The sequence below is a fragment of the Phlebotomus papatasi genome, chromosome 3 (genome assembly GCF_024763615.1).
Source record: "Phlebotomus papatasi isolate M1 chromosome 3, Ppap_2.1, whole genome shotgun sequence".
In the NCBI taxonomy this organism is placed as follows: Eukaryota; Metazoa; Arthropoda; class Insecta; order Diptera; family Psychodidae; genus Phlebotomus; species Phlebotomus papatasi.
Window position 1 is genome coordinate 79845329 of NC_077224.1, and position 14869 is coordinate 79860197.

At 33.5% G+C, this 14869-nt stretch overlaps 1 protein-coding gene across 1 annotated transcript in view; it reads right to left on the reverse strand.

Annotated features, from left to right (window-relative positions):
* Positions 1-14869, reverse strand: part of LOC129805933 (calpain-D) — a 42230-nt gene that overhangs the window by 14151 nt on the left and 13210 nt on the right. The window contains exons 3-4 of the mRNA XM_055854212.1: positions 11405-12143; positions 4514-5389 (exon numbers count right to left, since the gene is read on the reverse strand). Of these exons, the coding sequence (XP_055710187.1) occupies positions 4514-5389; positions 11405-12143 (1615 nt within the window). The remainder of the gene's footprint in view (positions 1-4513; positions 5390-11404; positions 12144-14869) is intronic.

A 14869-nucleotide genomic window follows, 5' to 3' on the forward strand; every position in this document is an offset into this window, starting at 1 on the left:
AGTGTTTGAAGCCAGAGTATGTGCGAAACCTGAAAGCCTTCCCCTATGCAGGAAATGTTTATTTATTTCAAAATTCAAACAAAGGTACCCACACTGAGAAAAAAAGAGGCTACGATTAACTTTTTTTCGTCATAGCTTTAACACTTTTTAGGTGTAAAAATATATCAACATTTTTTTAATGTTAATTTTACACCTTTTGAGGGTAAAATCAACATGAAAAAAGGGTAACTTTCACCCATAATACACCTAAAAAGGGTAGTATTTACATCGATTTCAGATCAATACTGCAGGGTAAAATTAACATTTCTGGCATGTTATTTTGACTTTTTCGGATTTCTCTCAGTGCACTACAATTTTTTAAGTTTTTCTTTTCAAAGATTTTTATACCTATATAGGGTGGAATCACCACTTCTCGCCATCTATATTGAAATCGCTATTTTTCACGATTTATGAAATAAATGAGTCGTAAAGTTATTTGTATTTTTATTGCTTCTACGTATAGAGTCGAAAAAAAAAACAATTGTTCGTTTTGGATTTAAAATTTTGAGCATTTTTAGAGCAATATTTAAAGCAAGTGCATCGAATCCAATATATCTTACCAAATATAACAAGTGCCATCAAATTTTCTTCGAACAAAATTTACGTTTTTGGATAAATAATCTGTCTGTTGAATATTTAATTACATTCGTAGAATACTTAAAAACTTTATTTAGTTTAATAATATTTCATTTAATATTATTTTTATGTAAAAATGAGACATGGCCTAAAGTGGTAATGTTTTGAATTTATTTTACCACCTGTCGCCATTGCTTTTTAATAGGCGACGCTAACTTCACTTCATAGATTCTCAGTTGTCAAATCTTGTTTATACTTTCTGCGAGTCTAATAATTTGATTACCCAAATAAAATTGAAGAAAATTCATTTAAAGTGAGTAATAATAAGGTGGTCATGAGGAAAAAGAAATGTTTAATGTATTCTTTGCATAATACTGCCCAAAACAGTCGAGTTTGGACGCTTTCAAGAGGGTGGCGAGAAGTGGTCACAAAACTGGCGAAAAGTGGTAAAAAGTGGCGACGAAGTGGTTATTTTTGCATTGTTAAGAAAAATCAGTTTTTTTTAAGTAGTCCAGCATTAAATTAGAGTACTACTTTTTTGCCGGGACTGAGTGTAATTCGAAAAAAGACTCCTTTTTTATTTCTAAACGATTTCTTTTATTTTTAGAGATGTTTTGGAGGTTGCTTAGGTAAGCGTTTCGTCCATTGAAATACTTATGACCCCAAAAACTCAAAATTGAACCACTCTAGAGAGCCTAATTCCCAGCTAATTCGGTTAAATTTGAATTTAATTTTGAAAACTGAACTAGAAGTTTTTTTGATGATTTATAGTTGAATTCCATTGGAAAATGGACATTTTTTTTTTTAGTAAATTACTGTTTTCAAGTGCTTCTGCGTAATCGACTTTTTTGTGTTGGTTCCTATCTCGACTGTTTGGTGGTTTTAGAACAGGGCGAGACCTGGGGGAAACAGTCGAGACTGGAACCAACATAAAGAGAAAAGTTGATAATGCAGAAACACTTGAGAACAGTACATTACTAAAAGAAAAACATGTTCAGGGGAAACCTTTCTCTTGATTTTTTAGTACATTACTGCTCTCATGTGCTTCTATGATCGAATTTCTCTTGCACAGATTTCTGTTATGATTGTTTTGTGATTTTTGAACATGAGGATGAGTTGGAAGAACTGTCGAAACAGGAACCAACACAAAGAAAAGTCGATAAAGCAGAAACACTGAGAACAGTAAAGAGCTAAAAAATAACATGTTGATTTTTTATTGGAACGACACCATTTTTCTCTAGAGACATAAATTTGTCGGACTGTGAGATCAGGAAAATCATTTTCTGATATTGATTTAACCCTCTAACGGTGTTTTCTTTAATATGCGAAAAAAAAGTTCTAAAACAATGTTTTCTAGGATAATTATGATCCAATAAAGTCGAAAAAACCATCCATTCTTCATTATCTCTTTTAGTTTAGGCGCTAGGTGAGAAAATATAAAAAATTTTAAAACTCTTTTTGCTTCTAAAATTCACATTTTTTAAATAAAGTTTAAAGTTTTAAAGTTTTAAAGTTTAAAGTTTAAGTTTTATTCAAATTTTTTAAATAAAATATACAAAGTAGAATGACAAATCTTTCAGTAAAAAATAAATTTATTTTAGTCAGATAACTTTAAATCAGTATTTTTCTTGAAATTGGAAATTAGTTTTTTTGCACAAATATTTTTTTGTTGCTTTTTCTCTGACCTGTCACACGAAACTGGGAATAGCAACCAAACTAAGAGTCAAAATAAGTTCAAACTTTCAAGAGATGTTTATAAGACTATTACCGAGGACACTATAGCACTTTTAAATAAATAAAACCTTTGTTGTCGCTGTAAATGTGCTTTTTGTGAAGACCGCCTGGAGGCGGTCTTACCCGTTAGAGGATTAAAACTCTCTTGGGCACCCTCGGGAGTAGCCTACGCAGGGGGCATTACTGCCTAAGGTCCAGTCCGGTGGTTCGAAGTAGGCGGTAACAGTGGCCGTGAAAACAGCCAAGAGTCACTCCGAATAGAAAACGAATTCCCTAGAATTCCCAGAAATATCAGGACAAGGAAATAATCCGACCATGTTCAGACTATTCTTTTCCTCTTGTTTTCAGCTTTTCAACTGAATGGAGCTGTAACAATTTTAAAAGGGGGAAACTTTCTTCTTACATTTTTTTAGCACAAGACTGTTCCAAAGTGCTTCTACATAATCGACTTTTCTTTTTGTTGGTTTCTCTCTCGACTGTTTGAATTACTTTATACATAGTGAGGATTGGGGAAAACAGTCGAGACACGAACCAACAGAAAGAAAAGTCGATAATGTAGAAGAACTTGAGAACAGTCTCGTGTTCAAAAATAAAATATTCTGAAGAAAGATTTTCCCTTTTCATTTTTCACTGAAATAATAGCACTGTAAATCCTTAAGGATTTTCACTTGCTTAACGATTTTAAGAAAATTAATGCTACTGTTATCCAAAGCAAATTTACGGGTTGAAATTATGCCCTTCTAACGTCATATGTACAGAATTAGGGTGAAATCACCACTTCTCGCCACTTATATTGAAATCGCTATTTTTCACGATTTATGAAATAAAAGAGCCGTAAAGCTACTTGTATTTTTATTGCTGCTACGTATAGAGTTGAAAAACACTCATTTTTTGTTTTGAATTTAAATGTTTGAGCATTTTTTAGAGGAATATTTTAAGCAAGTGCATCGAATCCAATATTTCTTACCAAATATTGTAAGTGTCATGAAACTTTTATCGAAGAAAATTTCCGATTTTGAATCAATAATTTGTCTATTGAACATTTAATTGCATTTGACGAATACATAAAATTTGTATTTAGTTAGTTAATATTTCACTTTATATTATTTTTATGTAAAAATGAGCCATGGTGGAAAGTGGTAATATTCTAAAATTGATTCACCACCTGTCGCCATTGCTTTTCAATAGGCAACGCTAAGTTCACTTCATAGATTCTCAGTTGTCAAATCTACTTTGTTTACTTTTTGCAATAGTCTAATAATTTGATTTCTCAAATAAAAGTGAAGAAAAATCATTTAATGTGAGTAATAATAAGGTGATTATGAGGAAAAAGAAATGCTGAATGTGTTCTTTGCATAATATTGCTCAAAATAATCGAGTTTAAACTTTTTCAAGTGGGTGGCGAGAAGTGGTTACAGAACTGGCGAAAAGTGGTAAAAAGTGGCGACGAAGTGGTTATTTTTGCATTGTTAATAAAAATAAGTTTTTTTTATGTACTACCGTGTTTAATTGTAGGACAATTGCTTTAAAGAATCTGCAGCCAATACATCTAAGTAGATTTGTGTCAAATTTGAGTTATCTAATAATAAGGGGACAAAAGTTATAATACAATTAATTTCACTTTTTCCTAAAAGTGGCGATAAGTGGTTACTCCATCCTATGCAATGATATCATTAAGATATTATCCTCAAAATTTGTGTGACTGAGAACTTTTGATACGCCTTGATATAATAAAACCATTCCAAATAATAATGCACAATTCTTCGCCTTGTATAAAGGGAAAATTGTAATATTCATTGTATACTGAGAAAATGTCCAGAAATAGCAAACAATACAACTTCCTTTTCTATCTTTCTCTCTCTTTTCTACTGATATTAATAAATCATTTTCTTTTATAATACAACCATAAGATAAGAGCAAATAAGATTTTCATTCAGCAATAAAAAAGCTATATAAAAATGGATAAACTATTGATGTAGTAATATTTGTTGCTTTCTCGTCAATTCATCGATTTTTCACAATAAAAAATTAATTATCCTCCCATATTCAAAAGGTGAAAATAGATAATTTTGTGCGTGGGAAAATTCAGGAAACAATCTCATTTATAATTCAGGAGATTTTTCAATCGAGTTAAAGAAGAAAAATAAAAGGAAAGTTTATTCACCTGCTGTGCCTATTGGTGTGACCGCTATTGTTCCGCCCAATCACTGCCCCCGTGGAATGACGCTTGGGAATGGCCCCGGATGACCTGTCATGTCGCGGTGATGGACTCCTGGAGGCTCTCTGGGCCGGAACAGCCAGATTATTGCCTCCCAGGGGACCACTTGTCACGGGAGAAATGGAAGTGGAATTGCTGGTGGTATTCACGGGAATGGACGCCAGAACCTGACGATTGTGATGAAATCCAAGAGCTTTGGGATGACCAACATTCGATGAAGTGGACTGATGTCCGGATCCAGTGGCCGTATAGGGCCGATAGTTGGTCTGATGGCCAGAAATCACTGGTACCTGCCGAATAGACTTGCATGCAATGCACGTATTCGTCGATAGAGAATTCTTCAGTGTACACTGCTGACATGCCCAAAATTCTCCCTTGCGCAGTGTTTTGTCTTCCGTGATCGTGATACTGCGCAACTTTGATCCTCCACACACAACACAAGCCATTGATCCTGCCGAATTAACCAGTGTGCACTTCTTGCACGTCCACTCAGCCTCTGACATTCCAACATCCAGAAATTCATCCTCAAGATCCTGCTCAAATGTTGCAATGGGCACTTCAACGAGTGTCGGCACCTCATCGAAACCATGACAAGATTTGAGTTCTTTGCTAGAACCAGACGTTCTCAGGACTCCCCCATCTTTTGTCACAGTGATCAGAGATGGCTGCGTGAGTGAGGCGGGGGTCCTGTTGGATTCACAGATGTCACACTGCTCCACCCAAAAGGGATTGTAGGCGTACGAGCACTTGGTGCACGTCCACATTCTCGGCACCGGCGTTGGCGTTACCGCTTTGGCTGGTGTAGTGGGAGTTGCCATTGTCCTGCAATGTTTCACATACAGAACATTGCATTTTCCTCACATTATTGAAATTGAAAGGAATAACCACCGTGTCAGAGTTGAAAAACTACTGCTATTATTTGATAGATTTGAGATAAAGATAAAATTTGCAATAAGGTAAAATGAAGTAATTTGGAACCATTAATAAATTTGGGACATTTGATACTTTCTCACTGTTTCAGATAAGCAAAGAGACAACGAAGACCGCGAAATAGAAGAAAAAATACGATTAAGAAGAACAGAAACAGTTTTTCTTCCTTTTGAATCTCTAAAACATTTAGAAAATCTGAAACGTCCCAAATTGTAAATGGTTCCAAATTACCTCATTTTACCCTGCACTGAACATAGCACTTATGATATTCATTTGATTGGGTTATCACTAGCTTCTCCCGAAATAGTTAAACCCCCCGTTGGTATTTGAATTTGACATCATAGATGTCTCTCGGAGTGGCGCCGATTTCCCCTAAGAGCGTTCCTATAGTGTTAGGACCTTGACAGACCTGAGGATTAGCCGAGAGACGGCTTAGCGTAATTATACTCGACATAATGATTAAACTTCATTTCCATAATTTTTCACTAAGTCGTCTCTGGAATTAAGGGCAGAATCACTTTAACAATAAAATGCTCGCCGTAGCCTCACCGTAAGGTAAAGTACCCTCTAATCGGCCGGTTTCTCAACTCGGCCAGTTGAATTATTTAACCAATTTATTAACGTTTTATAGTCAACTTCTATGAAATTTTCACTGATTTACGTTATATATAATATAATACACCTTATAATGTTAAATCGATAAGACCATATTATAACAAATCTAAGTAAATTGAATAAGTAGTCGCACTGGCCGAGTTGAGAAACCGGCCGATTAGAGGGTACTTTACCTTATTTCGTTATTTCACGCATTTTCATTGCAATTCTCCCGTAAATTTCCCATTACCGTATTACCTTATCTCATACTCTGTGGCACTAGGTGAAAATAATATAAGAAAGAAGAAATAAAACGAAAATGCGATAAACGGTGAGCAAAAAAACTGTACGATTTATTTCTCTTACAGTTTTTTTTTTGCTCACCGTTTATCGCATTTTCGTTTTATTTCTTCTTTCTTATATTATTTTGGCCTAGTGCCACAGAGTATGAGATAAGGTAATACGGTCATCGAGAATTTGCGTAAGAATTGCAATGAAAATGCGTAAATTAACGAAATACGGTGAGCATTTTACTGTCAATGTGATCCTGCCCTAAGTTGTAAGTGTGTCTAGGTCTAGGGCATTAGCCTGTAAGTAACCCTTCGGGAGGGGTATCGTAGAGAGGATTAGTAGTGAGATTTAATTCATTGTTAGATCGTCGTAGGGAATATATTGTTAGGAGGAACGCTGAGGGTTCTGGAGAAACCTCTAGCGACCAAGGCGCTCATTCACGGGATTACTTTAAAGATTCCGCCCTTACAAATTCCCTGAAGGATCTAAAAGACTTACTTAATTTTTTCTAATAAAATTATTAAAATTATGGGAGATGTTAGATGAATTTGTTTTATTACTTTTCATCAGCTGAGTTTTATTCGGTAGCCAATATAGTGGGATTGAATCCCAATATACAATGGGAACTGGGGCTAATACAGGCTTCAGACCTAAAATTAACGCATATGGTTTAACTTCTCTAACTTCTATTCATGCAATTAACATTTGATATTAAAGGAAAACGACCCACTAGATCTTGAAAACCCAATAATATTTTTAATTATTTTGGATTTCGAAATCTCCGATAATTTGGGTAGGGTAAACTTCAAATCTGAAATCCATCTTACGGTTAATCTTAAAAAAGTTATATTCAGCAAATCCCTGTTTCATAGCGTGAGAATTTGCGAAATTTTACTTTATTCATTAACAAATTCATTTTTACAGCAAATTATACATCAGAGTAAGTGTCAAACTTTAAAATTAGCAAAAATTCATAGAGATACTCTGTCGGCTGATTTGTATGCATGATAAGGTCGAAGGAACATCTGATCGGCATGGAACACTTATTGGAAATTTCGTCAAAATATTCAATATAATTATTCTACCTAATAAAATTGAATAACGCGTTTTTTTTTTTAAATTAATCTACCTCTTCCTATAAGGATAAGGGAAATGTACCAGGGATTGTCAGTGTACCTCGGATCGGAAGATTGTTCCACATATCGGAATCCCAAAATAAAATGTATTAAATGAAAATTATTCGCTGCATTTCAGCAATGACCTTTAGATAAATGCATTATGTTGGTTCATATTCAATTTATAAATCTAATTTTTCTCGTTGAGATTCTAACAAATTTGTTATTATTTACGTCATTTATTGCATGACTGTATCATAGTCTTAGCCAGACATCCACCATTCATCACTTTCTTAAAATTTCACAAAAGAATTTGTCTGATAGAATATGAGGAATTATGTTTGATTCAAATGATTTACAAATCTGTGTTAATTAAAAAAATTAATACTCAGTGATTCTAATTTCAACATCAATGCACTTTTTTAATTGTCTCTCACTAATGTATCAATTGGCATACGAAAAACTACCAAATAGTGTTTTGGGGCTCATATTTTTAGCTAAATATGGAGCATGTCTTTTAACATTCCGATCCGTGGTACACTTCCCTTATGACCTCTATACACTACTAGGAGTAATTTCTTTAAAAAAAAAATGACTTTTTAAAGAAAATTTCCCCTATCCTTGTAGGCAGAAACGTCAGATTTTTTTTTAAAAGGCAATTTTTGACAAAAATTGCTTCTAGTGTGTAGACACCATTAGATGTTAAAATTTCATATTCCAAATGGTACAAAATAGGGTGTTAAAAGGTCATGATACAAGTTCTTAAAATGCCAATAAGTATTCCTAATTGATTTCAAATGTCACAATTTCGTGAGTGATCGATTCACGTGCACAATGCAATTGGTTAAAGTCGTGTGACTAGTCAAACAGGCCTTGTGGCCTCAAATAGCGCGATTGGTACAGCACTCGTCTAGTATACTAGGGTTCCCTGATTAAGCTTGGCAGGACGCAGGAATTTTTTCTATCATCGCTCCGGAGATGACTGGATGATTTAATTTGCTCTGATTGGCGTTTCTCACATAATATGTTCATTATGTGGTCATTATGTTGTCATAATGTGGTCTCTGTATATAAATACAATTGATATTGACCAAGAAATAATTACAACAAATTACAATCAATGGACACATGGGGTGCTAGCTCAATTGTACACATGATACTGTTCTCAAATCCCGCCACATAGAGAGTGTTTGATTGAAGTGTAAATTTCAATTGGTTAAGGTCGTGTGGCAAGTCAAGCACAGCATGTGGCTTCTAATATTTTTGGATGATTTGAATCATTTGAACGCTAATTTATTTAACGAAAGGTTCTCAGTTCGATTTAATGTGAAAGCAGGAATTTTTCCTCGATCTACTACGGAGAAAACTGGGTGGTTTGAGTATTACTTGCTCTGAATGACGATTCTCTTTTACTTATAGCATTCTAACTTTTCTCATTATCGCATGACCACCTGAAACGAAGCTGTGTCATACGAACATTTACAAACATATGTTTGAAAAAGAACAAAAAATGCTCGTGAAGTGATCAAGTCACTAAAAATGTTTGTGAAAAAATATAAACTTTTACTAAAAATTTTGGTGGATTTTACGACTTACGAATATTTCGTAAGTACACAGTATGAATTCACAAACATTTACGAACAATAATTGTAAGAAATATTTTTTTCTGTCTAGTTCACAATTTTTCTGTGCCATTAAGCTTCAATGGGTTCAATCAACTATATGGACTGTAACAGTGTCTTTTCCTTCATTTCTCCTGTTCTTATATAAAACGTGTAAGCGAGAGTGAAAAAAAGAATGCTTCCCAGTAGGTTAGACAGATACCAGTATTTTTCCGCAAATATATAGATTTTATTGCATTTTATTTTCAATAAATTATTCTGAATAAACGAATTAAGATAGAAAATTCAAACTAAAAGGAAATGAAAGAATATTAAATTCACTCACTTTTACGGCGTTATCACACTTGCACATTAAAATTTTAATGTTATTCACATTAATTGTCGCTTGTGAGCGTCCAAATATGTTATTTGTGTCTTTGAGTCACTTAATATTTGGGGATTTTCTATTTATTGATAAAGAAGGGGACTTGGCCTGCAAAAATAAGTTTAAATTTACCTAAAGCATAAATATTTTTCACATTATAAAATTAAAGAGAAAATCGCATTAATTTTTCGCATTAATGCTATAAATCAATTTATATCAAATTTTGCGGGCCAAGTCTACCTTTTTATCAACAAATAGATCAAATTTTGAATATAAAATGATTCAAACACACAAATTACACATTTGGACTCTCACCAGCGACAATTAATGTGAATCATATTAAAATCTTAATGTGCAAGTGTGATAACACAGTTAGGCATAGTAAGTGGCGCATAAAATGTTCTATTTAAGTGGCAGAATTATTAGAAGATCGAAAAAAAAAACAGAGAAAAGTGCACAATTTTGGGTGCACTTTTTCAAAAAATCTTTAAAAAAATATACTTATTTTCATCGTAGGTTCTTGATATTTTTACAAGAGTTATAGAGAATGAAATTACGCGTAATTTTAGCTTTATGTGACTACCACCGGATAATTAGGACCGGAGATATAAATTTATGAATTTTAGAAAACAGCAAAAAACTAAAAATGCATATTTAAAAAATCTAGATGTGACCCGGACAAAAGGATTTCAGATTTGAGATCCTTAAATGACCTTCTAACAAGTTTTGACACACTCATCAAAGACACCTAGGGTCAAATGAACACCTCTTCGTCAGGGAATCCCTATCGACACTTTTGTCAAAATCTTGAAATTTATTAAATGTATCTAATAAAATGTAAGTAATGTGGCGTTTTTCATTAATCTATGTTTTTCGCTAAGGATAAGTGTTCAAACTTCGCATTCCAAATGTTATAGAGTTGGGTCTCAATAGGTCCTTACACGAGTTTTTAATGTGTCAATAGGTGTTCCTTTCACCCTACAACGTGTCGCACAGTGTAATTACTGAATGAACCAGAATTATTCGAATACTGTATCTGACGCAGTTGTGTATTCTCTTCAGTTTCTTCCGGTGTTCGTCAGAGGATTGTCTTCTGCTCAAACCAAAGACTAAATTTTTCTCCAAAGCTTTCAACTCTCGGTATGGGTAAATTTAGCCTCTGGTTTGAGAAGAAGACAATCCTTTGACGAACTCCGGAAGAAACTCAAGAGAACCACAATTATTTCGAGTCCTTCTGAGTCCTGTTTCAACGAAGTATCAGACCATCCAAGGTTCTACAACTCATTACGTCCTTCAACTGCTTTTAAGTGATAAAATTTTTGTAGAAAAGCTTCAAGAATTATTTATCAGTCTGTGTCAGATGGGAGTTAGGAACATTCTTATTCTTTTTTTTTTTTCTTTCTCTATTTATGCTATTTTTTTTCTTTGGTACTTTTCCTTTTTTTTCTTTTCTCTTTTGCTCATTCTTCATTTTATGTAATAAGAATGTAGTTTTGCTCTTTTCACCCTTTTTTTCTTTTTTATCAAACAATGTAAGAGGGGCGGACCCTATCTGTTTGAGAGAAATAAATATCAATATCAATTATATTTATCTTTATCTTCATCTTTAAAGATTTTTCCAGTACCCTTTCAACTCTGTCGGTGTTGTAAGTTCATAAAATGTATCGCACATAGATTTGAAATCACATTCATTTTATAGACAAGAATGAAATAAAGTGAGTTTTTTTTTTGAAGAACAGCATAAATGGGCATCATCAGCGCCTATCGCTAAATACATAAAATACACTACATTTTCAGCCATGCTATGCACAGGATATGGTAGAAACATAAATGAAGGAGATGTTAATATACAAATAAAAATGAGAGAAGAAAAAGAAAAATCAAGAGGCATCAACAACGAAACAACAACGGCTGGACATACACTTTTCTCGGCCCTTTCCACACTTTGCTGTAAACTTCACTACCATCGCTAGCTCCTGATGCCAAGCTGGATGTTGAGGCATCTGGCTGCATCTCCAGTCGATTGACACAAGATGTTGTAGCTATTTGGGCACCTTTGACATTCCCACTGTCCATTAGATTTGTTAATCTCTGTGGATTGTTATTCTGTGGCGAATTGTGGCGTATTGTGGCATAAAGTGTTTCAGTTTGCGGCTTTTTGATGCATCCCAATTGGCTTGCAATACGTCCTGGATCCGTTATACCAATATAGGAATATTTAGGATCAGTTGAATTGGCCCGATTGCGTACTTTATTGTGCTTATTGACCACAGCATAGACGGGCTCAGGACGATCATCACGATTGTCAGGATTGAGCACCACAGTCTGATTCTCATATATATGACTCCCCTTTACAACTTTGTGATTCTCATACGGTGGATTATTGTTGCTCTTTGTATCATTGGATTGTCTCAGTACTTCGTAGTAATTGTCATCGAGACCCGACACCACAGGAGTCCCCGACGCAATCCACTCCTTGGCACCACCACCATTTGAGGCCACCATGGGCTGACTATTTGTGAGACTAACACTGCCACTCCTTGAGATTGTCGTCACAATATAGCGTGTACTGCAGTTCGTATCACTGGAACTGCACTGATTCCTATTGCAAACACCACAAACATCGCAATACAGCCGTGTTTTCCCCATTGATCCAGACGCTATCACACACAATTTCAATTTGTTACTTACAAAACATCTAACAGAAATTTCTCTTAATCAAAGTTGAAAGTGTCACTAATAAATAGAGGTGGACAGATTTCTTATTTACCCACGAAAAACAAATTGGAAAAATTAAATCCCTCAAGTAAATAAAAAAAAAACAGTGTCGTTGATAGAAAACAAAAAGAAACACACACATTGGTCTTTTTTTTTATAAGATAGAAATGTTTTCCCCGTTTTCCCTTATTTTTTGTTTCATTCAATTCATCGTAACTAAAAATTTGGAGGTCATTCTTCGAGTCAACATCTGTATGACTCACTAGGAAAACCTCAACAACAAAACAAAACATTCCCAGAAAAATCGTAACAAATGTTCTATTTAAGAGGAGGAGTATCATTTCATTAACATAAATAAATAAAAAAATGAGAAAACAGAAAATTAATCATCTTTCAGTAATTGCAAATGTTTCATGGGAAATGATCAATTTATTTTTTGACTATATATTTTTTAAAATTATATTGAATGAAAACTTGATTCCCTAAGTAAGTAAACCACGCCCACCCTTTCTTTTAGTCACGCCTTCTTCAGTTTTTTTTCTTCATAATTTTACTCTTTTTTGATTGCTTGCGCGATTTGTTTAATGATCTCTACACACTGGAGAAATGCATGTCTATATTGAAGAGTTTTCCCTACACAAGCGCAGGGAATTTGCTTTAATATAGACATAAATTTCTTTAGTGTGTAGAGGCCATAATGTCAAAGAAATCACAATAAATTTATCGTTCATATTTTCGTGAAACAGGGGTCTAACTTAAACAAGTTGATCTCTTATCCTTATTCCAGAAAGATTTGCTCAGAATCCTCAGAATTCAGAAAGGGACAGATAATCCTAACCGGCTTATGTAAGTGAGATTCTTAATGTGAGCTAACTCGAAGTGTACACAAATTCGATTTAGAGCTGAAGTTGAGGGACGCCATTCAGTTATATTGAATCAAATTCGTAAAATTATACAAATTTCTATAAATTATACAAATTATTAAATTATACAAATAAAAAATTGTTGAATTTTTATGTGTAAATTCAAAAAATTGATGAATTCTGTTTATTGTTGAATTTTCTTTTCATTTCGAAGATTTTGATTTTTTTGCCTTTTTAGACATTTTTATTGGTTTTTCCTGTACTCGGGAATCCCCCCTAATGCGAAATGAGTTCATCTGATGGTCGGATTTTGACGATATACTTATTATGCATATAAATACTTGATGTTCTATATGACTTTTGGCCAATAAAAAGCATCTCGACTGAAGTATAAGTCTTAATTGGAAATTCAAAAATATTTACACAACTTTTATTTAAAAATTCAACAATTTTTGTTTAAAAATTCAACAAATTTGGTTGAAATACACAAGGCTTCACACTATAATAGTGTTAAAAATTATGATCAAACTATAATAGTGTTAATTTTTGATCATGTGACAAAAAATACCATAAAGTTGTGTATTTTTTTACACTATAATAATGTGAAAAACTGTAATCATACTATAATAGTGGTAATTTTAGGAATTTGTCAAATAGTTTTAAATCACGAAACATTATTGAAAAATTTTTATGATTATAACAGTGAGAAATTTTACACAAATCGCAATTAAATAATTAATTTATCCGATTTCACACTAATTATAGTGTTAAAATTTTACACATTTTCAAATTAAACAACATTGTTGAAAATCTTTCAACTATAATAGTGGTAATTTTCAATCACGTGACAATAAATTACCAAACTATTGTGCATTTTTTAAACATTTTTAAATTAAACAATTAAAATGGTCGATTTTGCACTATTATAGGAGTAAAATTTTACACATTTTTTTACTGTACAGAGCGCCCCAAGTGTTCATTTGGTGAACTTGAACTATATCAAAGAATTGTTGTATTTTGTGAGACTTTCCATTTAAAACCCTATTTTAAGTGTCTTGGTGGAGTAGAGGCAGTCAAATTGGCATCTGAGTGATTTCAAAGCGTTATTATGGGAAAATCAATTTTTTCACACTTAAACGGCAAAATAGGAGTGATAGCGTAGTCTGAGCGGAAAATGATGTATGGACGAAATATAGAGACAAATTTCCTCTACAATTATGTCGAAGTAATCATCAAAATCGGTTCAGCGACAGTCGAGATACAGTAGAGTTCCTCAAATTTGAACATTTGGGGGGTATAGATGACATTTCTTACTCCTCAAATTTGAACAATATTTTCAAAAATGTAACGGAATTCATGTGAAATGCACTTTCCCAAATTTAACAAAGATAATTTTAGAGAATATATCAATGTAATTTATTGTGAAATAAATGGAATTGGTTGCGGAAGTTAATATAATACGATAATATTGAGGAAGCACCAGAGAAAAATAGTTCTAATTCAGACTCCACGCAAGGTTTTCTTCACATAACATCAAATTTTACATTTTGAACTCAACCGTCATTCAAATTTGAGGAGTTCAAATTTGAGAAACTCGACTGTAATTGAGGTAATGTGATATTGAAATTGGTTTTTCGATTGTGGCGTCCCTGGTGTTAGTCCCACTAGGTTCAAATGTTTTAGAAAATTGTAGCATTTTGTGAGATCTTTCGTGTGCGCCCTCACTCATCAAAATCGGTCAAATAGAACCGGAGATATTATTTTTTGAATTTCGTGAACTTTGGCCCCTCATATTTCCGGTTCTA